Raw genomic sequence first — 26,000 nt, 5'->3', positions numbered from 1 at the left:
TCCAGGTTCAGTTCCTAGCTCTGCCACAGATGTCCTGTGCGACCTTGGGCAAGTCACTTAGCCTCTCTGGGCCTCAGTTCCCCACCTGTACACTGGGGATAACAGCACTGCCGTTCTCACAAGGGTGTTGTGAGGATAAATACATTAAAGACGGTGAAGCATTTTGGGCTCTACTAGTGAAAAGTGCTATATAGAACTAGGTATTAGTATTCTTATTACCATTTCATCCTGTAGCCCCCTCTTCCTCCTTCATATCCTCTCTTCTAACCCTTCCCTTTGCTGCCATCCCCCACTCTCAGCTTTGAACCATCTTTCCTGACATCTTCTATTTTGGGAACACCCTCCTATTCCCATGCCCAAGCACCTTCCTTCTCTTATTTGGGATTTTTCCTTAAAACACTAAGCCTCCTGCATTGATCCTCAGTCCCTCGGCCTCCCATGGCCTTTGTCCCATTTATTGTCTCCATCTGAGCTAGCTTCTTGGGGCAGAGACCTTGGCCCAGCTCCTCAAAGATATTTAGGCTCTTGACTTCAATAGAGGTTAGAAGCCTGAATATCTTTGTGGATCTCTGTCTTTTATGTCTTTCCGTAGCACTCCTGAATACTCTTGCAGCCTCCTCCTGTGAACAGCATATATGTCACAGATAAACAGAATTAATAGTTTTACTGCTGTGGCCCCAAGGGGCCCCGACCAAAATCAAGGCCCCTCTGTGCTAGGTGCTGTACATACACATAAGAGACAGTCCATGCGCTGAAGGGCTTACAGTCTAAATCAGTTTGATATTCAGACTTCAGGAGCCAAATTAGTGATCAGCATTGCCCCAAAGACTATGAATTCATTGTTTCATTTACCGCAGCGCTGTATATCCCATCCCACAAGGGTTGATACCCTGTGCTGCCGAGAGGGGCAGGAGACACATTACAGAGCAATGAGCTGAGCCTCCCTGATCTAATCAGACAAGGGGGGGGGGCAGGGTGAGAGGGGAAACTGAGGCACGGAGAGGCAGTGACTGGCCCACGGGCGCCGCAGTGGCAGAAGCAGAAGGAGAACCGGGGCATCCCGAGTCCCAGGCAGGTGCAGCCCAGATCCCCGGAGTTTCAGGCCAGCTGGGTGGGAAGAGGCCGCTCGGCCGGCTCCAGCGCCGCACGGGTTAAACCAGCTGGTCCGCCCGCTCCTCCCTCCGAGCTCGGCGCAGGACCGCCCTATAAAGCGCGCTCGCCGGCCGAGCAGCCGGGCTGGGAGCGACACACGCCGGGCGATGGAGCCGGCGGCCGTGGGGAAAGGCTGGTCCGCGGATGGCCAAGCGGCCGGCGGGGCGGCGGAGGCCGGGAAGCCGCAGCGCTGGGAGGAAGCCAAGACTTTCTACGACAGCCTGACCCCGCAGAAGAAACCCAAGCCGGTAAGAGCCTTTTCCCCGGTCCTGCGGGGTCGGGCCGGGGCTGGCTCCGCAAACCCGCCGCTCGCCAGGCTGCCTGGCACCCCAGCGCTGCGGGGGGCTCCTGCCCTGCCGAGCAAGGCCATGGGGCTGAGGTCTCCTGCTGGAGGCACGCAAGATCCGCCGGGGGCATGTCCCTGCAAAACCAGCCCCGCGCCGAGCCCCCCCTTTAATGCGCTCTCCTGCGCCCAGGAGTCGGGGTGACCCGGCTGGGTTGAGGCTGGGGGACAGTCCCAGTTCTCCTGCCCGGTGTGGGACGGTTCAGGTCATGGCTCAGGACGGTTTGTGTCAAAGCCGGGTGTCCTCTAGCAGGGGCTGAGAAATATCGCCTCTGGCCCAGGTTTAATAATAGACACCCCCACAGCCGGCAGGACAAGGCATATAAAGCGCCTGCCTCCAGCTACCTGGGGTTGGGAGCAAACTTCCCTGCCACCTGCTTGTTCGCTAAATGCCCTTTCCAGGGTTCTTGCACCTCCCTCTGAAGCAAAGGTCCTGGCCAAGACAAGGTCCTGGAGTCATGAAACCACTGGTTTGGTCCAGTCTGGAAATTCTGGTGTCTATGGGTGCTGCAGGTGTCTCCTGACAAGCTCCCAATGTTTGTTACAGGGGATCCCCATTCCAATGCCGGTCTCCTCCCCACAACCTCAGGTGTGAGCTCTGACAGAGAGATGTCGTAGGATCTGGTTCTGTGGTTAGCTGGCAGCTCTGGGCATCTTCTAGGCAGACACATTCCTCCCCTAGAAGTCTTGTTGGGCTCCCTGAATCCTGTGTTCCTTGCAGATGGCTGATGGTAGCTGGCTTCAACCTTCACCACCATGGTGGGCACTGAAGGGGGACAAGCTAGCCTGGGTTATAACAGTGTTACTGTGCCCCTTTTATGCCAGGCTCTCAGGCCACTTCAGCCATTAATGTGCCCTCTCAGTGCCCCCAGAGGTGTGTAATTAGTATTAGCATCTACATTTTATAGATGGGGAAACTGAGGCATGGGGCAGTTAAGTGAGTTGCTCAAGGTCACACAATCAGTGGCAGAGCTGAGACCAAAAACCAAGAGTCCTGATTCCTAGTCTTGAGCTCTAGAAAACACTCCCTCCCTCAGACCACATTATCAGGAATCATCTTGGGGGGGGGGCGATGGTGTCTCCCATGACTCTATGCCCAGCTCCCCCTCCTTCCCTGGCGGCTGGTTTCAGGCAGGTTGTGATGTGCAGGTGGCCAACAGCTGTGCAGGGAGCTCCCCTTGCAACTCCCTTGCGCTCTGGCACCGCGGGGCTGCCTGGCTAGGCAGCTGTCACAGCTCATGACAAATGGGCGCAAGGCGTTTTCCTGTATTACTTACAGCGTGTTCTGAAAACCCACAAACATCCCAGCCATCGCCGTGAACTTTAATCTGATCCCCATGCGCTGGGGCCCCCAGGGATCTGTGGTCCATTTTAAGAAATATTTCTAGCTATCCATAGTCTGTCTGTCATCTATTCTGTCCCTCTGTCTGCCCGCTGCCTTTGCAGAACCAGGGGAAAACGCCTGTCCTCTCTGCTCTTTGCTGAGTGTGGTCTCCATTTTAGAGCTGGGATCCTGGAAGGACGCCAGTCGAGGGGGGGAGAGAGAGAGAGAGAGAGACACTTGGTTGTCTATTTAGAACTGTCTGGGGGGCAGGTGGGGAGGGGCTGATGACACTGGTAGTTAGTCCTTGATTTCCATAGCAGTGGAGTGCTTTGGAAGTGAATGCGGAGTAGGCATGAAGAGGGCAACATCATGGGGCTATAAACAGCTAATGGGGGCCACAGGTGGGTTAAACTGGGCCCAGAGGCACCTAAACATTATTCCCTCTAGCCCCCCACTTCTTCCAGGCCCCATAGTCTCTTCCTCCCAATCCCACTCCTTTTTCAGTGCTCCCCGCCTCTGTCCCCAACTGGCTCTGCCAGCCCCCTAACAATGTTGCTTCTCACTGCTGCCTTGGGTTTCCCTCCAACCACTGGGACTAGGTGCAAAAAGTCAGCTTTAAGCTGCTCCTGACAGGAGTCAGAAATTAGGTCCATCATGACCATACAGTAATGCTTGCAATGCCTTTTAATGGCCTTGTGACCCTCTCCAGTGACCCCATTCGCTGTGTGAGAACCCAAGGGAGAAAATGATCCAGCTATAGGTAGCGTGCAGGATGAGGCAGCCCCTGGGATAATGAGGTCTCCTTTCAGATGCTGCTACTCGCCCCTCCCTCCTTAGCAGTGCCCTTGCTCTGCCACCAGGTATACCTGTCACGCCAGCCCTGCCTTTCCCCGCAGAATAAATCCTTTTCACCCTCTTATCCATGTCTCCAAAGTGTCTGAACCGGTTTGTTCAGGCTGCCACCTGGTGCTGAGACACCCCGTCCCGCCCCCAGACATAGAGCTTGTCCCAAGCCAGGACCCTGGATCTAAACGCTCCTGAAACTGTCGGAGAAGGAGCTGGAATCCAATAGTGGACCGGATCCAGATTTCACACCTGAACCGTATCTCTCTAATGGACCGATCCAAAATGCCGGAGCCAGGCACCCCTGAACTTGGGTTGGGGGTGGGGTCTGAATCCAGATCCACATCTCAGTGGTGTTAGTCAGGCCAGTTGTTATCCAGAAGCCTTTGAGAACTAGTCCAGCAGGGACAGATGGGAGCAAAGTGTCTGGAGACCAAGAAACAAGCTCCAAGGTCTGGAGGCAACTGCTGTGAAGAAGAATCGGTAAGAGACGATCACTCATACCTATGCGGTAATATCCCTGTTATAGCCTATGGCTGGGTTTAGGGGTGACTGCCCCCTAACTCCTGCAACTGACATCCCAGAGAGTGGGTTTTCTTGAGGGTGTATTTGCATTCCTCAGAATGATATCAGCACAGCTGGGCTCCAGCCTCAGGTAATATTAATTTTTCATCTTTTTTTGTTCATAAATCTAGATCCAGATTCTCAGCTGGTGTAAATGGGCAATTCTGACAGCCCAATCTTGGCTGTCACAGCAATGACTGAACTGACAATCTCCAGAACTAAAAGCATGAGTTGCTACCGCCTTGTAAGGGGCACTAGAACAGACTGACATTGCCTGCGGATCAGACACAGCCTAGCCCTGTAATGCACGCTCATCCGTGTTGATTCACACCAGCTGAGGTTCTGGCCCATAGCGTATAAATAAAAATCGTATTCATTTAATAATAATAATAATAATAAATGAATGTGTTGCCTTAATGCAGCTTTAAAAGAAACCACTTTTTCATTCCCCTCTGGATCACGGCGTTTGGTTCTGTGCCCCTCGTGATCAGAAGGTTGTTGACAAAAGGGAGGGACTTCAGAGAAGAGCAACAGAAATGATCGGAGAGGTTAAGTGCTTGCAAGGAAAGCATGGAACACCATTTTATGGTGGCAGCCCCATAGGAGGGACATAAGTTTGCAAATATTCAAGGGGAGGATGAGGAATGACTTAAGATGGCCTGAGGGGTAGAGCCAGGAGAGATGAGGTGAAATTAAGAAAGGGAAAATTTCGGGTGACTGGCCAGAGATGCTTCCTGACGGTGAGATGTGTGAGATTATGGCGTCGGGGCCCCGGAGGAGGGGCAGAATGCCCCATCGCTTGGAACGGTTAAAACAAGACTGGACGATGCGCTAGTCATTATACACTAGGGACCAGGCGCAGCCCAGCTGGAGGGACCTTTTGGGTTTTGTCCTTCCGTGGCTCCTATTTTAGCCAACAGCTTATTGGTGCCAATTCAGATCAGGCCGCCCGCTCCTAAGCTGTCCTGGAGCTGCCAGCTGGACACTCGGAGGGGCTCTCAAGTGCCCACAGAAAGAGCTGGAGCCGTGGCAGCTGCCCCCCAAGTGGCAAGCGCAAGACGAGCCGTATCTGGAGGGACCAAGTCACGACAGCACTTTGTTCCCCAATGCTGCGTTTTCCCAGGATGCCGTCTGCTTGCTTCTCAATTCGTGAACTTCGGCCTGGCCTGCTCGTGGCGTATGTTGGAGGCGTTTCTCTGTCTGGCTGCCCTGGACACGTCTCCCTCGAGCTGGGGTTTCCCTTCCGTTCCTGTAAAGTTCAGTGTCGGGATCCCCCAACGTAGGAGCCAGCACTATTTATGCCCCCGAGCTCCTGGGCCTGTGCTAACTGCAAGTCACATCTCCGGTCTGCGTTTTTGCTGGCATCCAGGATTTCCGGGACTCGGCCATCAACTCTTGGAAGGATATTTAGGAATTGTAACCACAGCAGCACTCAGGATTAGGATTAGTAACAGGATTAGGTGACCGGATTAGAGGAGTGCCATCTGGTGCAACATTTGAAGCTGGCTTTGCCAGAAGGGATCGTTTACAATTATAAGTATCGGGGTTGAAATACAGAGACTCCCGGGACATCCTGGCAGAATCTGTCTTGGCCCTTCCTCCTCCTCCGGAGGAGGATAAACTGTGCGGTCTCTGGTCTTTCAGATAGACCTTCATTCTGCCTGTCCTATGAGGATGTTAACACTCCCCTGGCACTTTTAAAAATGTGTGCCCCCTTCCCCCTCTCTGGGATCCTGGCCAAAATTCCTGCACTGTGCGCCAGTTGACTATCCCTCTCCACCCCAGATTTGGCTGCATTTCAGCAGAGCTGAGTATACATCATCTGTGAAGCACTGGGGGCTGAGAGGTTCTAGAGAAACGTACAATGTTATTAGTTTTAATCATTTCCCCCTATCATTTCTCTATTTTTCTTTCTGTATTTGAAGTGTGTTAATTTCAACGTAGCTCTCTGTTTAGGGATAAGGCTTTTATAAGAAAATAAAGACTGTGTGGGTTGGTAGGGGAGATTGGTAAGGAATTATGAGCTGGCTTGCTCAGTACATAACTGGAGCATCCAGGGAGATGGAAAGTGCTGTTATAATGTGTACAGATGTTATACAAAACCCAAATCAGTAAAGCTGGGATAGTTGCCTAAAGAAAACAGGTACTTTCCATACTGCTAGCCCAGTGACTGCTTGGGAGGAGGATTAGACATATGTCTGCAGTCCCCAAAGGTTTAAATCCCCTTTTAACATCTTCCTGGATTACATTGTTTGCCAATGGCGAGTGCTTTGTCTGGTTGCCCTTCTGTCCTTGTCTTAAGATGCTGAGTCAAGACATGAACAGAGCCCTAGAGGACAGCACCATCTTCCTCTTCACTATCCTCCTATAATATTTCTGTTAAGATCTTTATTAATCCTCTGCTGAAAGGGGCTCGATGGAGCATTGGGTCTAATGCTCCCGTGGCAAAGGAAAAGAATAGAACAGCTGCCCTATTTTTTAAATTCCAAAATGCAGAATTCCGTTTGATTCAGCTCAGCAAAGCCCTAGAGCTGCTTTCCAGACAGTGCTTGATGACCAGCACTGGTTGACCTTGAGTAACCTTGAATGCTGCTAGGAGGATAAATAATGTTTTATTCTGAATTATACAGTCTGCTGGCCCCAGGGATCCCCACATAGGATGGAGGATGGGGTGGGAAGCCGTGCAGGGTCCTGTGTGGTATGACCGTGAATATGAAGTGGGGCTAGGCAGTCACTAAAGAACACAACTGTTTATTATGAAGAGAGGAAGCATGGTCTAGTAGTTAATGTACTGCACTCCCACTCCTGTGCTCCTGGGTTCTTTTCCTGCCTCTGCCCCAGAATAGCCACGTGACTGTGGGCAAATATCTTACACTCCAAGCCTTGGTTGTCCATCTGTAAAGAAGAGATAATAGCTGACTTCTCCCATATGGAAGGGTTGTAAACAGAGCAGTCAAAAAAATTGATGGAACAGTCCTCTGTGAAAATGCACTCAACATTGAAATGCTTTTTGGGAATGGGTTGATTTTTTGTGACATTTCTACATGGGGGAGGGGGAAATTGAAACATTTTAATATTGCCATTTTGATTTTCATTTAGACTTGTAATTAAAATATTTATTTAAATATTCTATTAATAGATTTAACGTGTGTATATAGGTCACTTAGTATCTTCATATAAAAATTGCATTGAAATGATATATCAAAACTTTTATTTGGGACCAAAAAATTAAATGTTTTCAGGTGTTTTTTGTCTTCATATTGAACTGGAACAAAATTTTTTTTGTAACTGTTGGTATTTCCTACAGAAGGGAAAATCCAGTTAATTGTGAAGCTTAATTCATTGACCTGTATCTTTCTCCTCAAGAAAGTGCTAGAAAGGTGCAAAGTATTATTTAGCAGGCGTGAAAAGGATTCAGCAGATCATATGTTCCCAGGGGTGAAACAGTGATGCTAGACAGCTCTGCCTGCCCACTGACATGTTCAAAAACTGCAGCGGAAAGCACCAGAAATGTACAGTGGGATACAGCTGTGCATCTGGCTTACTGAGGCAACAAGAAATGTATTTATTACCTCCTGAAATTTACCTGGTGGGGACCTACCTTTTAAAGGGCAACCAGAGAACCTGCCAGTTTTGTAAACAGCCGCACAAGACAAGTGCATAAGTGGCATATAGACATACATGCAAGGTGTATGCAGCACAGAGATACATGCCTGCACAAAAGCAGCACCAGATCTAACTGTGCCATATCACACCCAATCCCCTGTCTTTGAAATGGTGCCTTGAGTGGCCTTCCACGGCCCCGTGGGTTAGTTGGATCAGACAAAGTTGTTGTGACATTCACAACGCTGACCTAGTTTCATCTTGCAGGAAACTCGTAAACAGCTAGAAATGGAGGATGCGCTTCCCTATTCCCCATCCTGGATGAGGGAAGGGGAACCAATGTCATAGCACAATTTAACTTACCCAGAAAACTAACTTTGGTAAGAACAGCTGTGCCCGTGAACCGGCTTCGCTGCCAAGGGCTAGTGTTGAACTGACCCAGGACCTCCCATAGTTATTAATTAATATTTTAGCTAATAAATGACCCCTGCCCACGGAGTTATTAATGAATTCAAATTTAGAGTTAAGAGCTGAGCCATGATTAGTTAATAACTGACGAAGGCCCCCAGGGCAACTGATCATAAAATGGCAAATTTGCCACTATTGCCACATATGAATTATGTATTTAGTGTATCTGCTATTAGGCCAGAAGCCTAGGGGGTGGTTGAGAATGAATTCTCCTCTCTTAGGTACTTGTATGGTCCCTCCCACCCCCATGACTGTAATATCTGAGGGCCTGAGTAGCTACGCTAGCAAAGCACTGGGGACGTCATTTTTAGAGAACACCAGTCCATGCACATCCCTGCAGACCAATTGATTCCCCCTCCGCCTCGTTGCATCTGTGAAGCTCCATGGAGTGCTGGAGGGAAGAATTTGTCCCTTTGCTTTAGCTATATAGAAAGGGTCCTGTAGTTTCAGGTCACTGCCCTGGTGCATGGACAGTGCCATGCATGGTTTCAAGTTTTAGTGGCTGCGGGGTGTTTTTAAACTAGTTTCTGGGCTGTATAATTATCGGGGCAGCGTTGGCCTGAATCACTCTGTTCACAGGCATTGATCCTGCTGAGAGGGGAGTAGGTGGTTGTGTAGTGAGTATAAGGGAGGTGAGAGCAACTCGCTAGGGGCGGCAGAAGATCTGGGCTGAGCAAGCTGGAGGGGAGGCCCAAGCCATCAGAGCGGCCACGGCGGCGGAGACTGATTGAGCAAATCTTTATTCTAATCGGGCTGGTTTTAATAAAGCCACGTGCTAGGAGGGGGTGAGTTTGGACTTTGCAGAGCGTGTGGAATGGGTTTGTGTAGCAGGCTGGGAAAGGCACCCGCTCACCTACTGATACACACAGCAAACCAACGGCAATACGGGCCAGGACAACCTAGTAAACAGGAAGCCTAGAAATAAGAGGTGAAATAAACCGAGAGTCGCATGGAAAATCTGGCCCTGAGGTGCTTTTGAAAATGGTAGGTGCTTAACTCCTAGGGGAGGCACCTTTGGAAATCATGCTAGGTGCCCAATCTCTTTGACATTCTGGCCCCTACGCACGTCACTTCTTAAACTCCATTGACTTTCATTGGGATTTAGGGTCTTAAGTGCCCAAGTGGCTTCTGAAAAATGGGATGGAGGCACCTAAATCACTTAGGTTCTCTTGAAAATGTTGCTCCTAGTGGGGCTGGGGTCCCATGTAATATACTGTTCCATACGGTCTGGTCTCGGAGAGCTAGTTCTCACTGTCTCAGGATAATAACCCTTCGATATCCCCCAAATCTGAACCTTTTACCACAGATTTTAATCCCCATTCAGCCCCTGAACCTCTTTCCATGAAAGCATGGAAAACCTCAGATGTGACACCTGCTTCACTTCCCTTTACAGAAGCCCTCCCATTTCAAATCAGCTTTCATCATAATGGAGCTGGGCCTCTTATCTGGTGCCTCGTGCTGGGTGATAGACTATTGCCTGGCCCTGTCATCTCTCTCGAATATTAACTTAGGGTATTTGAGAATTATTGGTTTAACAAAGAGAGGGATCAGGCAAGCCAATGCACTCCACATAATTCATCAGTAATCCCCTGCAATCAGCTAAGATGCTGGGTCCTAGAGCATAAAGTGCCCAACCTCCTTTTTACACTTCCCAGATGCCTCAGTAGATGCCAAATTCGGCTTTTCGGGCCGTTTTGAAAACAGTGGGCCAAATTCTCCTCTCAGCTGTGCTGATGCAACTCAATTGATGTTGCTGGGGTGGCACTGGTGCCACTGGGAGCAGGGTTTGGCCCAGTCTTTCTCAGGACAAAGGAACACAAGAGGCTGGATTGCTTCCCAGTCTCAACCTTATTTGGTTTGTTTCCAAGGAGCGGGGTCAGAGAAGTCCGGGGTGGCCTTGCTGTTAACCGCAATGGGCTCAGCTATTCTGCCTGACCTAGGATTCAGGGGCTGTCTGCCAATTCAGGCCCTCCCACCCCCAGGAAGCAGATGATCTCTGATGTGCTGGTGGGAGCTTGGGAGGAGGAGTGGGAGGGGGTGTCTCATTTAAAATTTGCCTTCTGAATCAAAGGGAGGCCAGGCCCTGCCTCAGGTGCCATTCACTTCCTCCTCCTGCACACTGCTCGATCACAGCTGGCAGAGACGACTTATCCCCTGCGGCCATACAAATACTGCTCAGGAGCCAGTGTTTGCTTTCTCTGCGAGTGCTCATGTCCTGGATTGTCACAGGCTTTGTCCCAAGCAGGGAGCCTGTCTTGGCAGCACATCATTGGGCTGTCTGCAGAAGAGTCACCGTTCGGGATGCGCTTCCAATGGTTTTGTCCACTAGCCAGTTGCAGCGGATGAGCCGTTTTCCTTTTGAGACTCCACAGTCAATAACTACTTTGCCTCCGTGTCTGGCAGTGGAGCAGTGAGATCAGTGTCCTCTCCCTGCACCCGGCAGAGAGGGGTCAGAGCCAAAACGGTAAACGCTTCCAGGGAGAGAGAGTGTCTTTGTTGTCCCCTCTGCAATGTGCCAGCTCCCACCTCCAGCACGATAGACGTATGTCAGGGCCCAGCCACGCCTAATGGAAGTTCATGAAAAGACTCTCTTCTTCAATGGGGTTTAGATCAAGTCTTAAAGATTAATAACAATGACCAATAAATAGTGGTTTGGCTCATACTGGCTCGCAACACCTGTTCGCTGCCTTCTATCCAGACACAACAGCCTTGCTCAGGCATTTTCCAAGCATTGCTGGAACTGGTTGGGTTTGATGCCTGGGACAAGGTCTTTATAGTAGCTCAGATCTGGCTGAACTGGCATGGTCTCTAATGGCTTCTTCCTGGGGTTGACAGGAAGCACTGCCATGCAATGGGTGCAGTGGTTTTTCTAACTCTATCCCCCAATATAGTACTTGGTGTTTTTAAAATTACCCAGAAGCCCTTGTCTGCAGCAAGGTGCTACCAGGTGCTGGGGGAAAGGTGCCCCAGGAATGCCAGAATGCACTGGGACGGTCTTGACTGTGGGAATGCATCAAGGTGTTTCGATCTGTTGAAGCATTGCAACATTACAAGAGACAATCAGCCCCTGCCATGACTTTGTAATTTGATGTAGACACACGCTAAGGACCAAATTATGCCTGGTGCTATTCACTGTCTTCAGCTGAGCTGCATTCATGTACACCAGGTCTGAATTTGGCCACTAGTGTCAAAAGATGCTAGATGCTACATGAAACCAGGAGGCAAAAAGCCATCACTTTCTGTGGAAGATGCCCCCAGAGTTCCCTGCCATATTTGGGGTCGGGAAAGAATTTCCCTCCGGCTCAGATTGGCCGAGAGCTTGGCTGGGTGAGGTTCTATAGCCTGCAATGTGCAGGAGAGCATTAGAGGATTACAAAGATTCCTTCTGACCGTAAAGTCTAAGTCTGAGTGGAAGGAAACATGGAAAGGTTTTTCAACAGTTGGGTGTGTGCCAAATTACAACAGGATGGAAATGTCTCGGCTCAAAGAGGCCATGGGACTGAGGATGAACATCCTAAAAATCCCTTAGCTCTGAGAACCCTCAGAGTGCGAGGAATGGAAAAATTCCAGCTGAGAAAGCACTCTGGGATGAAGTGCTGACAGCTGAAGCATTGGCTCCCTGCCTATAACCCGAGAGCATTATAGATTTGTGTGTCAGCCCCAGGATGCCATTTCTCCCAGTGAAATGGAGGGGATGAGGAAATTTGCCTGTGTGAATCCCAGGCCCAGAGGACTATGCGAGATGGAGTTTAATTGGGAGTGAGAAGATTGTGGTAGGTTTGTTTTTAATAGGCATGTGCCCAATCCCCACATTCAGATCTAGATAGGGATCCAGAAGTGATGTTCTAAGACTTTGGAGAGGGATGGACTTGGGGCTCCCTTTCAGGCCCAGAGTTTGATGGAACAGAGTCCATAACCACGTGAACGCGGGTGGAAAATGTATATACTGGTGATACGATTTCTCTCTCTCTCTTGTGCAGCCGAAGCCTGAGAACGCAATAACAATTGCAGTCTCGTCACTGGCTCTGTTCCGCATGGAGGAAGAGCAGAAGATTTACAGTGAGCAAGGGGTAGAGGCCTATGTGAAATACCAGCTGGACCATGAGAACGAACCCTTCCTGCCCGGCGCTGCCTTCCCCTTTGTCAAGGTAAGCGCCATTGCTCCAGCCCCCATCAGATCCTTTGCCTTTCCAAACTCGCTCGGCACCAGAGCAAGCCACAAGACTTGGGCTCCTCACCTCCTGGATAAAACTGGAGGTAAACACAGGCCTTAGAGAATTCTGCCCTCATCACTCTGGTATCGATCCGGAATAGCTGTATTGGCTCCAGTGGAGCCACTCTGGATTCTTACTAGTGCAACAGAGCAGAATTCAGCCCAAAGAATCTAGAAAACATTTGGGTGGGGGGGGGGGGAGAGGAGAGGAGAGAGAGAAAATATCCTGAGAAAAACTTGACAGGGTAGTGACTTCCAGTGGAAAGCATGGACGAGAAATGAAAAGTTCATTTTAGGTAAAAATCTTCCCAGCTGTTAGCTTTTTTAGATGTGTCCCAGGAACTGTGCTTGTTTTGTGTCCTGTAGAAGATTTGATCACTTTTCCACTGCCTTTTGAGGATATGGATACTCTCCTGACAGGGCTGTCTTGTCTGAAAGAGCCTGAACATCAACATTTCAGAGAGAAAGCCATGGACTAGTGGATGGATGGATGGAATATGGGCAACATGGGGCATAAACAGGAGTAGCTAGTGCTGTCTATTTAAAGAGATGAGTATTTAGGAAACACATCTATCCTGGGGAAACAATTTGCTAACTCCACTCCAGGGTTCCTTCCAACCTTTGATATCCTCTGTTCATAGCCACACAGATATTAGTACCACGGGGCACACATTGACTCTAGCCAAAGAGAACCACATGTAAGTTTCAGCTTTCCACCTTCCACACCTCTTCATGAAGTGGAACTGCTTGTAAAGGAGCACGTGCATCAGCTGGGGGGCTAGATCACCATTCCCTCTTTCTTTGGTCTCGTAGGCCCTTGAAGCTGTCAACACTCAGTTGCGAGAGCTCTACCCTGACAGCGAAGAACTCTTCGATATTGTCCTTGTGACCAATAACCATGCCCAGGTCGGGGTTCGCCTGATCAACAGCATCAACCATTACAGTAAGCACCGAAGGACCCTGCACCAGAGTCGTTGAAATAACCTGGTCACCACTGGGAGCTGGTGGCCATGGAGTCTTTGGTTAGTGGCCGAGACGGTGGAGAAGCTCGAGGGCAAAGCTTTCTCTTCTGTTTCCCCTGCTAGTCCGTTAAACCCCCCTCCCCCCCCAAGTCTCTCCACCCCCTGTGGATTAGATGAAAGAGAGTTGTAGACTAAACCTCTCCAGTCTTCGAGGGATCCAGGTCAGAATCTACCTTGGTTCTGGTTCATTAAATGGTTTGGCAACTTGAGTCCCATTTGGGGCCATCACTCTTCTTAGGAGGGTTGAGCCAAAACCAGAACAGCTTATGCAGTTCCTGGGCACTTGGATAGAATGAGACCTGGATCCAACCACTCATGGGTTCTTTGCAGGGTCAAAGCCTCCGATGAGGCTCTGCCAAACTCAGACCAACCTGGATTTTGCCCAGTCCCTAGTCTAGATCTGAGTTCTTGGTGTGGATATGGAAGGGATGGTAGGTGGGTATAGAAATAGCTAATAATGCTTAGCTCTTATCTAGCATCAGTAGATCTCAAATGGCTTTACAAGCAGGTGTGTCATTATCCCCATTTTACAGATGAGGAAACTGAGGCAGGGGGAGGTGAAGTGACTTGCCCCGTGTCGTGCTGTAGGCTAGTGGCAGAGGTGGGATTAGAGCCCAGGCCTCCTAAGTCACAGTATTTTGTTCTAGCCACTAAGCTGCACTGTCTCTCTACGTCTATATTGAATCCATTCTACCTGCCCCTTTGGGGCTTTCCTGTGTCTGGGAGGATGAAGGACAGGAGGACAATGCCAACAGTCGTGGCGGGAGGGGGCATCTGTCTGGTGGCCAGGTTGCCCTGTGCTCATTTGCTGTCTCTTTTCCTTGGCCTGGCACCAAGGCACGGAGGGGCAGCAAACTCCCCGTCTGCTTCCCTCCCCCATCAGTGGAAGCTGCGGAGTCCCCTGCATGTCATAGGGCTGGGCCCTTGCTGGGCCGTCCCAGCTGATTTGGTACTTCCACCCTCCCCAGATCTGTTCATCGAGAGGTTCTGCATGACGGGAGGGAACAGCCCCATTTGCTACCTGAAGGCCTACCACACCAACCTGTACCTCTCCTCTGACGCCGAGAAAGTGAGTGAGGCCATTGAAGAGGGTGAGTCTGCTCGGTCAAACCCTGGGCGGTGGTGGGTGGAGGGCACAGGCCGCATCACGTTGTGATAGAGGAGCTGTGTATGGAACAGCGGCCCTGGCATCTTCATCGTCTGTGTGGCAGGTTGGCAGCGGGGGCGTCCCACGCCCTCTCTCCATCCTACTCCTGCCCGTGCAGATGCAACATGGGACCTCCAGTTCCCATGGAAACAGCAGCATCCCCTGATAGCTATAGCTTCTCCAAGTGCAGGTGGGCTGCTCTCCTCAACAGGCTGCTAGGTGGCAATTGACTCCTTCAGTGCTGGCGTGAAGAGCTCAGGCATGGAAAGCACCTGTAGGATACGCAGAGACAAATGATAGAAACAGGTACTCTAATCTTCGCCCTCACCCTAATTTTCGCCCTCGCCTTCGCCCTCACCCTAATTTTCACTCTCACCTTCGCCCTCACCCTAATCTTCGCCCTCGCCTTCGCCCTCACTTGAAAACTCGCCCTCGCCTTCGCCCTCACTTGAAAACTCGCCCTCGCCTTCGCCCTCACTTGAAAACTCGCCCTCGCCTTCGCCCTCAACCAAATCCTCGCGCCAACCCTCGCCCCTACCCTAACGCTATCCCTCGACCTCGCCTTCACCCTCGCTCAAACCCTGTCCCACGCCCTCACCCTAGCCCTATCCCTCGTCCTCGCCCTCACCCTAAACCCTCATGCTCACCCTAAACCCTAACCCCAACCCTAACTCTTACTCAAATCCTGACCCTAAACCCTCACCCTATTCTATTGGTTAAGAGTTCAAAAGGAGCATATGAACATTTTGATGGAATTTTGAATGTAAGAATACTTTTGTTTGCAGTGCTCTTTGAAGTTTAAGTAGTAAATGCCTGTGAATGGTTGTAAACGGCCAATTATCTTCTGCTAATATAACTAGTTACCGATGTGTTTAGGACATAGGAGATGATACTTCAGAGTCACAAGTAATCATCTATTCATTATCCCTAAACCCTAATCCTAGCCCTAACCCCTCACCCTAACCATCGCCCTCGCCCTCATCTTAATCCTCGCCCTCACCTTCACCCTCACCCTAATCCTCGCCCTCACCTTCGCTCTCACCCTAAACTTCACCCCCGCCTTCGCCCTCACTTGAAATCTCGCCCTCGCCTTCGCCCTCACTTGAAATCTCGCCCTTAGCCCCCTCACTTGAAATCTCGCCCTTAGCTTCGCCCTCACTTGAAATCTCGCCCTTAGCTTCGCCCTCACTTGAAATCTCGCTCTTAGCTTCGCCCTCACTTGAAATCTCGCCCTTAGCTTCGCCCTCACTTGAAATCTTGCCCTTAGCTTCGCCCTCACTTGAAATCTTGCCCTTGGCTTCGCCCTCAACCAAATCCTCACCCCAACCCTCGACCCTACCCTAACGCTATCCCTCGACCTCGCCTTCACCCTCACTCAAACCCTGTCCCTCACCCTAACCCTGTCCCTCGCCCTTGCTCTCACCCTATCCCTCACCCTTGCCCTCACCCTAACCCTTGTCCTCGCCCTCGCCCTCACCCTAAACCCTCATGCTCACCCTAAACCCTAACCCCAACCCTAACTCTTACTCAAACCCTGACCCTAAACCCTCACCCTATTCTATTGATTAAGAGTTCAAAAGGAGCATATGAACATTTTGATGGAACTTTGAATGTAAGAATACTTTTGTTTGCAGTGCTCTTTGAAGTTTAAGTAGTAAATACCTGTGAATGGTTGTAAATGGCCAATTATCTTCTACTAATATAACTAGTTACCGATGTGTTTAGGACATAGGAGATAATACTTCAGAGTCACAAGTAATCATCTATTCATTATCCCTAAACCCTAATCCTAGCCCTAACCCCTCACCCTAACCATCGCCCTCGCCCTCATCTTAATCTTCGCCCTCACCTTCACCCTCACCCTAATCCTCGCCCTCACCTTCGCTCTCACCCTAAACTTCACCCCCGCCTTCGCCCTCACTTGAAATCTCGCCCTCGCCTTCGCCCTCACTTGAAATCTCGCCCTCGCCTTCGCCCTCACTTGAAATCTCGCCCTTAGCTTCGCCCACACTTGAAATCTCGCCCTTAGCTTCGCCCTCACTTGAAATCTCGCCCTTAGCTTCGCCCTCACTTGAAATCTCGCCCTTAGCTTCGCCCTCACTTGAAATCTCGCCCTTGGCTTCGCCCTCAACCAAATCCTCACCCCAACCCTCGCCCCTACCCTAACGCTATCCCTCGACCTCGCCTTCACCCTCGCTCAAACCCTGTCCCTCGCCCTAACCCTATCCCTCACCCTTGCTCTCACCCTATCCCTCACCCTTGCCCTCACCCTAACCCTTGTCCTCGCCCTCGCCCTCGCCCTAAACCCTCATGCTCACCCTAAACCCTAACCCCAACCCTAACTCTTACTCAAACCCTGACCCTAAACCCTCACCCTATTCTATTGATTAAGAGTTCAAAAGGAGCATATGAACATTTTGATGGAACTTTGAATGTAAGAATACTTTTGTTTGCAGTGCTCTTTGAAGTTTAAGTAGTAAATACCTGTGAATGGTTGTAAATGGCCAATTATCTTCTACTAATATAACTAGTTACCGATGTGTTTAGGACATAGGAGATAATACTTCAGAGTCACAAGTAATCATCTATTCATTATCCCTAAACCCTAATCCTAGCCCTAACCCCTCACCCTAACCATCGCCCTCGCCCTCATCTTAATCTTCGCCCTCACCTTCACCCTCACCCTAATCCTCGCCCTCACCTTCGCTCTCACCCTAAACTTCACCCCCGCCTTCGCCCTCAATTGAAATCTCGCCCTTAGCTTCGCCCTCACTTGAAATCTCGCCCTCGCCTTCGCCCTCACTTGAAATCTCGCCCTTAGCTTCGCCCTCACTTGAAATCTCGCCCTTAGCTTCGCCCTCACTTGAAATCTCGCCCTTGGCTTCGCCCTCACTTGAAATCTCGCCCTTGGCTTCGCCCTCAACCAAATCCTTGCCCCAACCCTCGCCCCTACCCTAACGCTAACCCCTCACCCTAACCATCGCCCTCATCCTAATCCTCACCCTCGCCTTCGCCCTCACCTTAATCCTCGCCCTCGCCCTTACTCTAATCACCCTTACTCTAATTTTCGCCCTTGCCTTCGCCCTCACCCTGATCTTCGCCCCCGCCTTCGGCCTCACCCTGATCTTCGCCCCCGCCTTCGCCCTCACCCTGATCTTCGCCCCCGCCTTCGCCCTCACCCTGATCTTCGCCCCCGCCTTCGCCCTCACCCTGATCTTCGCCCCCGCCTTCGCCCTCACCCTGATCTTCGCCCCCGCCTTCGCCCTCACCCTAATTCTTACCCTCGCCTTCGCCCTCAACCGAATCCTCGCCCCACCCCTCATCCCCGCCCTATCCCTATCCCACGCGCTTGCCCTCACCCTCGTTCTCACCCTTGCCCTCACCCTTGCCCTCACCCTAAGTCTTGTCCTCGCCGTCGACCTAACCCTAAACCTCGCCCTAACCCTCGCCCTAATCAGAGGCTAATGTCTTCTCCTAGGTGTCTGAGTGCCTGTGGCTTTCCTAAATGGGGATGTGAGGGTCCAGATGCAAAATGCAGGTGCCCAGTTGAAGGGCCGGGGTTTGAGCCTCTCTGCGCAGTGTGCATCCAGTTCTCTTGCTCTGCTCTGTGGTAGGCGAGTGCCTGGGAAGCACAGTGGTAGGAGACGTGTCCCTCTTCTCTCTTGTTCCCCAAGGAATTGCCGCCGCCACCATGTTCAGCCCCAGCAAAGACGTGGCCGTGTCGGAGAACCAGCTGCGGGTGGCGTTCGATGGCGACGCCGTCCTCTTCTCAGACGAGTCTGAGCAGATCGTGAAGGCTCACGGCCTCGACATGTTTTTTGAACACGAAAAGGCCTATGAGAACAAGCCCCTGGCCCAGGTACTGCTGAGCACCCCCTCCCCGGCTTGCCCCCAGGACCCAGCCCTGGGGACAGGCAGCGCTGAGAACTGGCTGACTTGCTTCAGGAATGCCTGCTCCATTAGCTCTGAGAACGAGCCGAGGGGTTGAGGTGGGGCAGAGCGGGACATACTGGGTGAGGCTGGGTTTCTGAGGGCCTTTCCCTGCTGTGGGAAAAGGAAGGGTGGAGAAGGGGACTGGGGCAAAGGCAGCTGTGAATGACAGTGTCTCTTTGCTTGGGTAGGGGCCCCTGAAGGGGTTTCTGGAATCCCTGGGGAAGCTGCAGAAGAAATTCTACTCCAAGGGGCTGAGACTGGAGTGTCCGATTCGCACCTACCTGGTCACTGCCCGGAGCGCTGCCAGCTCTGGCGCTCGCGCCCTAAAGACTCTCCGCAGCTGGGGACTAGAAACGGACGAAGCCCTGTTCCTGGCCGGGGCCCCCAAGGGCCCACTGCTGGAGAAGATCCGCCCGCACATCTTCTTTGACGACCAGATGTTCCACGTGGAGGGGGCGAAGGAGAGTGGCACCATCGCGGCCCACGTCCCGTACGGCATAGCCCAGAAGCAGAGGCGGATGGCGCAAGAGAAAGCAACAAAGAACAGCAAGTAGCTTAGCTGGCGGTAGCTGCTGTGACTGCCCGTGCTCACAGGTTGGGTAGCTGCCCAATCCGTCCCTGACCAGTGCACTACGCATTGATTGATATCAGGGTCTGCAAGGGTTTGAGCCCCCCTCGTTGACTGGTACTGAAGTTATTTACGTGGTGGGTGGGTTGAAGGAAAGGCTTCCTTTTGCCTGTCTGTGTTGCACTTTATTGACAGTCTCCATCCTTCCAGCCCAGCATCAGCACCCATACCCAGGCATAAAGGTCAGAAGGGTCATCCAATGCCTAAACCCAACTCTGCTACCTTTACTCCTGCATCTCAGCATCAGCCATTGCCTGACCCCCACACCCCTGTCTGTGGATTTGCACCACATCGGCTGCTGCCTTATCTCCACGCCCCCATCTCTGCCCTCGTGCCTAAATCCCACCCCAGCCAGCCTGCTATGCCTCCCCTGTATTTCAGGCATCCATAAAAATCCAGAGAAGCTCACACTTAAGTTCGGCATCAGATGTTGAGTGCAAAGTTGGGAGAATTAAAACCCCAACCCACTCAGCTCCTGCTTGCTGCCCTGCAGGGTTAGGCTCCCATCATACAAGATTTTTGTGTGCCAGTGATGGTAAAGCAGCTGTCCTTACCCTGCTCTCTGCAGCCACGACCTCAGCATCCCCAACAGGTATTTCTCCTCCCCAGCACACACCCTCACCTCTCCTATAGACTTGCTAAAGTCTACATCAGGGGGACCCCGTGTTTGACAGGATCTGTGAGAACAGGGCTGCCCTTCTGTGGATTCTATATGTCAACCCAATTTAAACTTTTGGTGCTCTTTAAAAAAACAAGGAAATTCCCAATCAAAGAATTTTGGTATATTTAAAAAAAGCCAAGGCTGACAATGTGTTTCAATGGAATCCAGCTTACATGCAGAAACAATGATTTGCTATTGTTACAAGATACTTTAACCTCATTTCCAGTCCTTCTAACATTTAAAAGTGCAAGGGTTGCAGCCAATTCCCCACTGCCAGAAAATTCTGCAGCCCTCACTCTTGCTGCAGCCACCTTAAATTTACCCTCCAATGTTTGGAAAAATAGAAAGAATGGTTCAACTCTGTCTGGGAAAATATCATCCAATCCTATTTCCTAGGTAGCGTTTTGGGCTAATGTGTTATGGCCCAAATTTAAAGTTTTGGTACTAGAATTAGATACCTAAATCCATAAGTTACACCTGAAAAAAGGCATCTCAGGTTGGACATCTGAAAATTGAGGCACACGAAATCAGAGGCCACTTTTGAAAATGTGGCTTCCAGGCCTCTGGACCCAGGCTGGGAATTTTGTGTAAGTTGAAAGACAGTCCTAAAATATGGGGAGGGTGGGCCACATTTTCTTAAAATCAGCAGTTACATTAGCAGATAAATTGAGCCTGGGTCTTTTGTTGGCCATAGCAAAATTAACGTTTCATTGAAACTGAAACCATTGTGCAATTGATCATCCTTCTCTGGGCAGTTTCCTAAAACCTGTGCCATCTCCTGAAATAGAAAGATGCTGTCAACAATGTGGAAAAGAATTAAATCCCCAGTTCAGAAAGGAATCAGAGTGCTGTTCTGAAAGCAGTGTATGGCAGTCACTCACAACATTTTTACGTGAAGGTGCAGATTGAAAGGACAATATTAGGTTAAAAATAATTTAAAAAAATACTCCTTCCCTGTGGTGGTATTCTAAGTAGCAATGACTATGGTTAAGGTTGCCTGATACTTACCATTCTAAGACCATGTTTTCAATTGCTTATAACTTTACCAAACTTAAACCATTTGGGCTGAAATTTTCCACGTTAGATGTCTGCCTCTGGCTGAATGTTTTTGTGCATTTTCAGTTAAAATGGTTCAGCAATTTCCCAGAATGAGATCAGGGCTAGGGTTATTATATTTCAGCTAAAATAATATTCACAATCGAATGTAGGCTTCACCACTTATCCTGTTTGTTTGTTTTGCTCCTTGCACTAAATTCTGCGTGTACAATGAAAGCACTAGTGAGTTTTAGATTGTTTCTCTGGTCATTTTCACTTTAAGATTTTCTCTGCTGCAGTTTTTCGGTTGCAGACACCTCAGGGGAAGGTTTTAAATCCAAACCAAAAAATGTTAAAGAAATGAAATATCCCAAAAACATTTCTATGAATATTCAGTTTTATAAAAAGTATGTGGGAGGTGTTGGGGGTCCAAACTGTCTGACAGTGACTGACCCTTCCAACAAATCTGCCAGGATACATGCCTGACTTCCATGTAAATATCCTCCTGGTGTTTCCTGCAGATTGGCATTGACTGACATCTTGGAAGTTCTGCCAAGTGCACATGGTCCAAGTCAGCATCCTCCCCCCAGTCTAGAAGAAGACTGTGTAACACGACCAACGAGCTGTGATAAAAAACAGAACAGTCACCTAACGCTTATGAAATCGTATCTTTCTGTGTCTGAGAATTGTTAAAATATTGGAGGGGGGAGTGTGTGACTGAACATAGCCATCTGTGTAAATGTGTATATGGGAGAGTGATTGTAATATGGGGGCTTGATTGTAAGTGTGTGTGTGTGTGTGAGAGAGAGAGAGAGATTGCACATGGATGTGTGTATCTGATTGTGTGTGCACATGCAGGCATGTATGATAGTGTTACATGGGGAGGTGAGTGAGAGAGAATGTTTAAAAACAGCCCTGTATGGTGAAGAGAGTTTGCCACTCTCAAAATTAAACCCCTATAACAGGGACAGACCTGCCTGGCAAGACGGCCTCTGTTCTAAGGTGCCTCTAGCTCTGGGGAAGAGAATGTGCCCCAGGTCTGGAGGGGACAGGAGGAAGCAGAGACTGAGAAATGCCAGCACCGCAGCCATCGGCTGCGTGACTTGCACTTTAATTTTGTTTCCAATGCTTAAGACAAAAAAGAAATGAAGGGAGCCAGGAGCGAGTGTACTGGGCAACTCCTGCTTTGCCTCTTCTCATTCACTGCCAGCACGAAGCAAGTAGACATACAACTCACTTCCCTGCTTGTATTGACGGGGGAGGCCCAGGAGACTCCCCCCAAAATATAGGACTCAGAGAAATGATACCAGATGAGTGAGGACTCCCTGTTGCAGTGCATGGATCCTGCCTGCATTGAATGGGGTTAGTGCCCTCGTCATGTGTGACAGCCACCGTACAGTTTTATCCCGATTGCTCCCTACCATGCTTTTAAGCTGCCGCCATGACTGGCTGATGTGGATTTCACTGCTTTCGGAGCTTGCCGGTGTGTCCTGGTGTCCATCTGTCATCGCCTGGTTCAGGATGGGTTTCCTGTCCTTCCAGCAGCCCCCTGGAAATGATCACCCGGACTCTGTATCCCAGCTCATCACACAGCTGGATGGCTTGGTGGCATTTCTTGCATCCAGCTACTGGGCCCGACTGGCTATTCTGTCGCTGCTGTGGTTTCACTCCTGTGTCCTCTGATGATTTTATCTGTGACTGAACCGGTGTATTAATGGAAATTCCTGTGTGTGTTTCTCTGTAATAAATGACAGCTGGTACTACTCCTGGTCGCCTGCTGGAATTCTTGGGCGGGCAGGGCCAGGGGGTGACAGGCCACTGAGGTTCTACTTGGTTGCCAGCAAGGAAGGGGTTAACTCCCCCCTCCCCTTCCCCCCCGCTGAGCCCCTCTTTGGTGTTTTAGTGGAGTAAGGAGGCCAGGGTGGGGATATCAGGGCCCATCAGACACACAGAGGGAAGGTGGGAAATGGTTTAAAGCGGCTCCCTGGGAGCTGGGGAGGCACTGGGGAGAGCTAGGACTGGAGAGGTGGTGTGTAACCCAAGGTGGCTGTCTCTGTTTGAGCAGCAATCTCCTGTTGTAATTTGGACTCGTGACTAAAGCCCTGGATAAAAATACCACTTGGCAGAAGACTTCAGTCAAGCAGAGCCTCCAGCAGTCAGCGGGGGCGGGGCAGGGAGAGAGAAGGCTTTTTGGGAGGAGATTTGTGTTAGAAGCACCAGAGTGATCTAAATAGCAGCATTGTCGGGTTGTAGCAGATGTGAGCATCACCTTGCAATTCCCCCCGCACTACACACACACACACACGAAACTGAACAGATGGGTTAAGAAAATGCACATTGTACAGGCATGGCCAAATGTAGAGAAAGAATGTCCCAAGCTCCAAGTACCGCACGGGTGACCTTGGTCAGCCTAAAGCGAACGGGAGATGAACGGAAAGCATTCTTAGGTGTGTTTGTTTTTAGCGTGATTCCTTTCAAGTATCCGTCCCCAGCGCTGCATATTCTCACACCAGCCGTCTGAAGACAACTGCACTCCGCCGCTGGGGGTGCTCACCGCGCTAGCAAAGATACAGCTGGGGTCCTGGCCTGCGTTCAAGATCTCACAGCCAAAATCTCCAGCCCTGGAACCTGAATTGTGCAGGGGGACACTGACTCGTAGAAAGTGGGGTCCCCCTGATATCAATGGCCTGCCCCCATATGGCTTTGCATGCAGGTTGGGGGCCCACCTAGACGACAGACTGAGGAAGGCTGGGGAGTGAATGGGGTGCAACGGCAGGCGTGTGACTGAGCAGTGACGTTAGCTGCCATTAGATCTCTGAATTTGGTGTGGAGAGGATTAATCATGATTTCACGGCCTGTTTTGCTCATGTTTCTTTAGAACAGCAGCATTCGGGGGAGGGAGGGGGTTTGCAACAAACCTATTTTAAAAAGGGACTCGGGGGAAGAAAAGGAGGTGGGGGTGAAGCCGATCAATGATTATTCTGCCAGCCATACGTTGTCAGAACAGACGATCGCAAGGTGATCAGTTCTTAACAACTTAATAGGATAAATGACAAGTAGCCTCTGGTGATGAGACTGGAATTGAATGTCCGGGTTCTGGTGAGGCTCAGCCGCAAGAGAAGAGCATCCCCGCTGTCCAGCAGTCCAGGAGGTAATGTGTGTCAGGGTACAGGACTGGGCCTGGACTCCTAGTTCTAGTCCCGGCCCTGCCGCTGGCTTGTTTTATTTTGGGCATCTCCGTTTGCCAGTATGTAAACTGGGAGGAATATTTCCCTGCCCCCAGGTGGGTCGGGGGAATAGATGTGATGCTTGTAAAGCACTTCACAATCCTCCCAGGAGAGGTGGGGCGTAAAACAAAGGGGGAGTGAAATGTAACCTATTGTTTGTTATTGGCATCACGGTAACACCTTGGAACCCCAGACACGGCCCAAGACCCTCTGGTGCTAGGTGCTGTACAAACACCGAACACCAAGGTGGGCCCCGCCACAGAGCTCACCCTGTACGTAATGAAACCTGTCTTCACAACCGCCCAGTGCCCTCTGCTTCTGTCCTACAGCTGCTTGCCGGTGTAACGAAACACCCCGAGGGGAGCTGTCGACTGTAGGGTGTCTGGCCCGCTCCTGCCTTCACTAAAGAGTCCACCTTCATTAGCTCATTGCCAGGAGCAGAGGCCTAACCCTGCCACTGAGGGGGCAGAGAGCCCTGCTGGGAGTGGGGGTGACAGCAGGTGTGGTGTGCTGTCACATGACAGGTGCATGTCCCCAAACCCACTTTGTCGCGCTGACCTCCGGGCCGGCAAAGAGGTGCAGTGCCGCAGCCTGCGAGAAAGGCCAGTCCCTGAAGAAAGATGCAGAGTGGCTCTGTGGTGAGAGAACAGGCCTTGGGCACCAGCCGGGCTGCTGCACATATCCAGACAGGCGGGCCATCTCGTTCGTCGACACGGCTATTTATAGCCAGGCTTGCTGAGGCCTCTGTCACTGGAGCCCTAAAATGGTTCCTCGGCCCCAGCTGTGGGGGGCTGGGTGGGCCGTGGGAGGGGCCACCTGTAGAGTAAAGACACAACCGGGCACGTGTGGAACGGATCTCAGGGCAGCTGACACCGGAAAATGGTTTCTCCCGCCGCCCTGCCAGGAGTCGGCTCAGGGGCGAGCCCAGCTCGGATTAAAGGAGGATTTGCCGCCATCACATAACCAGCTTCCTCCTGAGTGCCCCAGCCTGCCCGCGGGGGAAAGCCGGGGGGTGGACAAAGCCATGACGCGTCTGCCTGGCTCAGTCCCATCCAGTGGGCCCGGTGATCACGTTCGTGAACGATCGGTTTAGCTGTGGCACGAAGCTGACCATGACTTAGCCATCGGTGTAGACGGGGGCCGATTGTGTAGGGCCTGGTGTACACACCATTAGATAAATAACTCTTTCCTTAGTGGACTGAAATCAAACATGTCTTTTTCTGTCCTCCCCCCTTTGCTGCAGGTCGCTGCTTGGAAGCCGGGCACAGTGCCAGCATGCTGTCTGAATCTATGCCACGACCACAGCCCAGGCGTGCTGCTCTTATATGGAGCTGAAGATAGGAGACAGCGCAGCAGTGAGTGTCCCTAAAGCAGTGCTGAATTAAGACAAGCTGGGGCCCTAGGCACGGGTCTATAATGCCCTAGCATCGGTTTATGTCTTACACCAGCCCCTACCCTAAAGTCAGCCTGAGATATCTGCCTGTCCAAAGTAAGGGCTGCTGATGGTACAGACCACTGTTTGTCTGAGATAAGGGGTAACATGGAGAACTAAAGGATAGGACAGGAGGCATGATCCTCATTCTCCTTTGGTCAGAAACAGAGAGACACCCGTGTCCCAGACTCTGCAGGGCTCAGATAATCTGGCACAGAGCAAACCTAACCCACTTCCTCCAGGCCACTGGAGTTTTGCCTTTTTAAAAGTTTATTTGTATGTTTAAGCCAATGAGGGACCTGATCAGAGATTTCTGTTTGTGGGCGTTTGATTCATTACCCAGTGCAAGGTTTATCACTCGGTGCCAGGCTTCGATCTGGGGTTTGCAGCTTTCTTTAAAATCAC

General features: G+C 50.8%; 1 protein-coding gene across 1 annotated transcript; it reads left to right on the top strand.

The window, feature by feature from the left end:
* Positions 1-1,244: 1,244 nt before the first annotated feature.
* On the top strand, positions 1,245-22,701 carry NT5C1A (5'-nucleotidase, cytosolic IA). Its single transcript, XM_067533695.1, has 6 exons — positions 1,245-1,400; positions 12,278-12,445; positions 13,324-13,453; positions 14,501-14,623; positions 18,354-18,538; positions 18,801-22,701. Exons 1-6 carry the CDS (start codon positions 1,260-1,262, stop codon positions 19,164-19,166), a joined length of 1,113 nt encoding a protein of 370 aa, XP_067389796.1. The 5' UTR covers positions 1,245-1,259; the 3' UTR covers positions 19,167-22,701.
* Positions 22,702-26,000: the final 3,299 nt, after the last annotated feature.

This window comes from Emydura macquarii, unplaced genomic scaffold (assembly GCF_026122565.2).
Source record: "Emydura macquarii macquarii isolate MOO-44397 ecotype Brisbane River unplaced genomic scaffold, CSIRO-AGI_Emac_v2 contig_3348, whole genome shotgun sequence".
NCBI classification, from domain to species: domain Eukaryota; kingdom Metazoa; phylum Chordata; order Testudines; family Chelidae; genus Emydura; species Emydura macquarii.
This window is presented reverse-complemented; position numbering and strand designations above follow the sequence as displayed.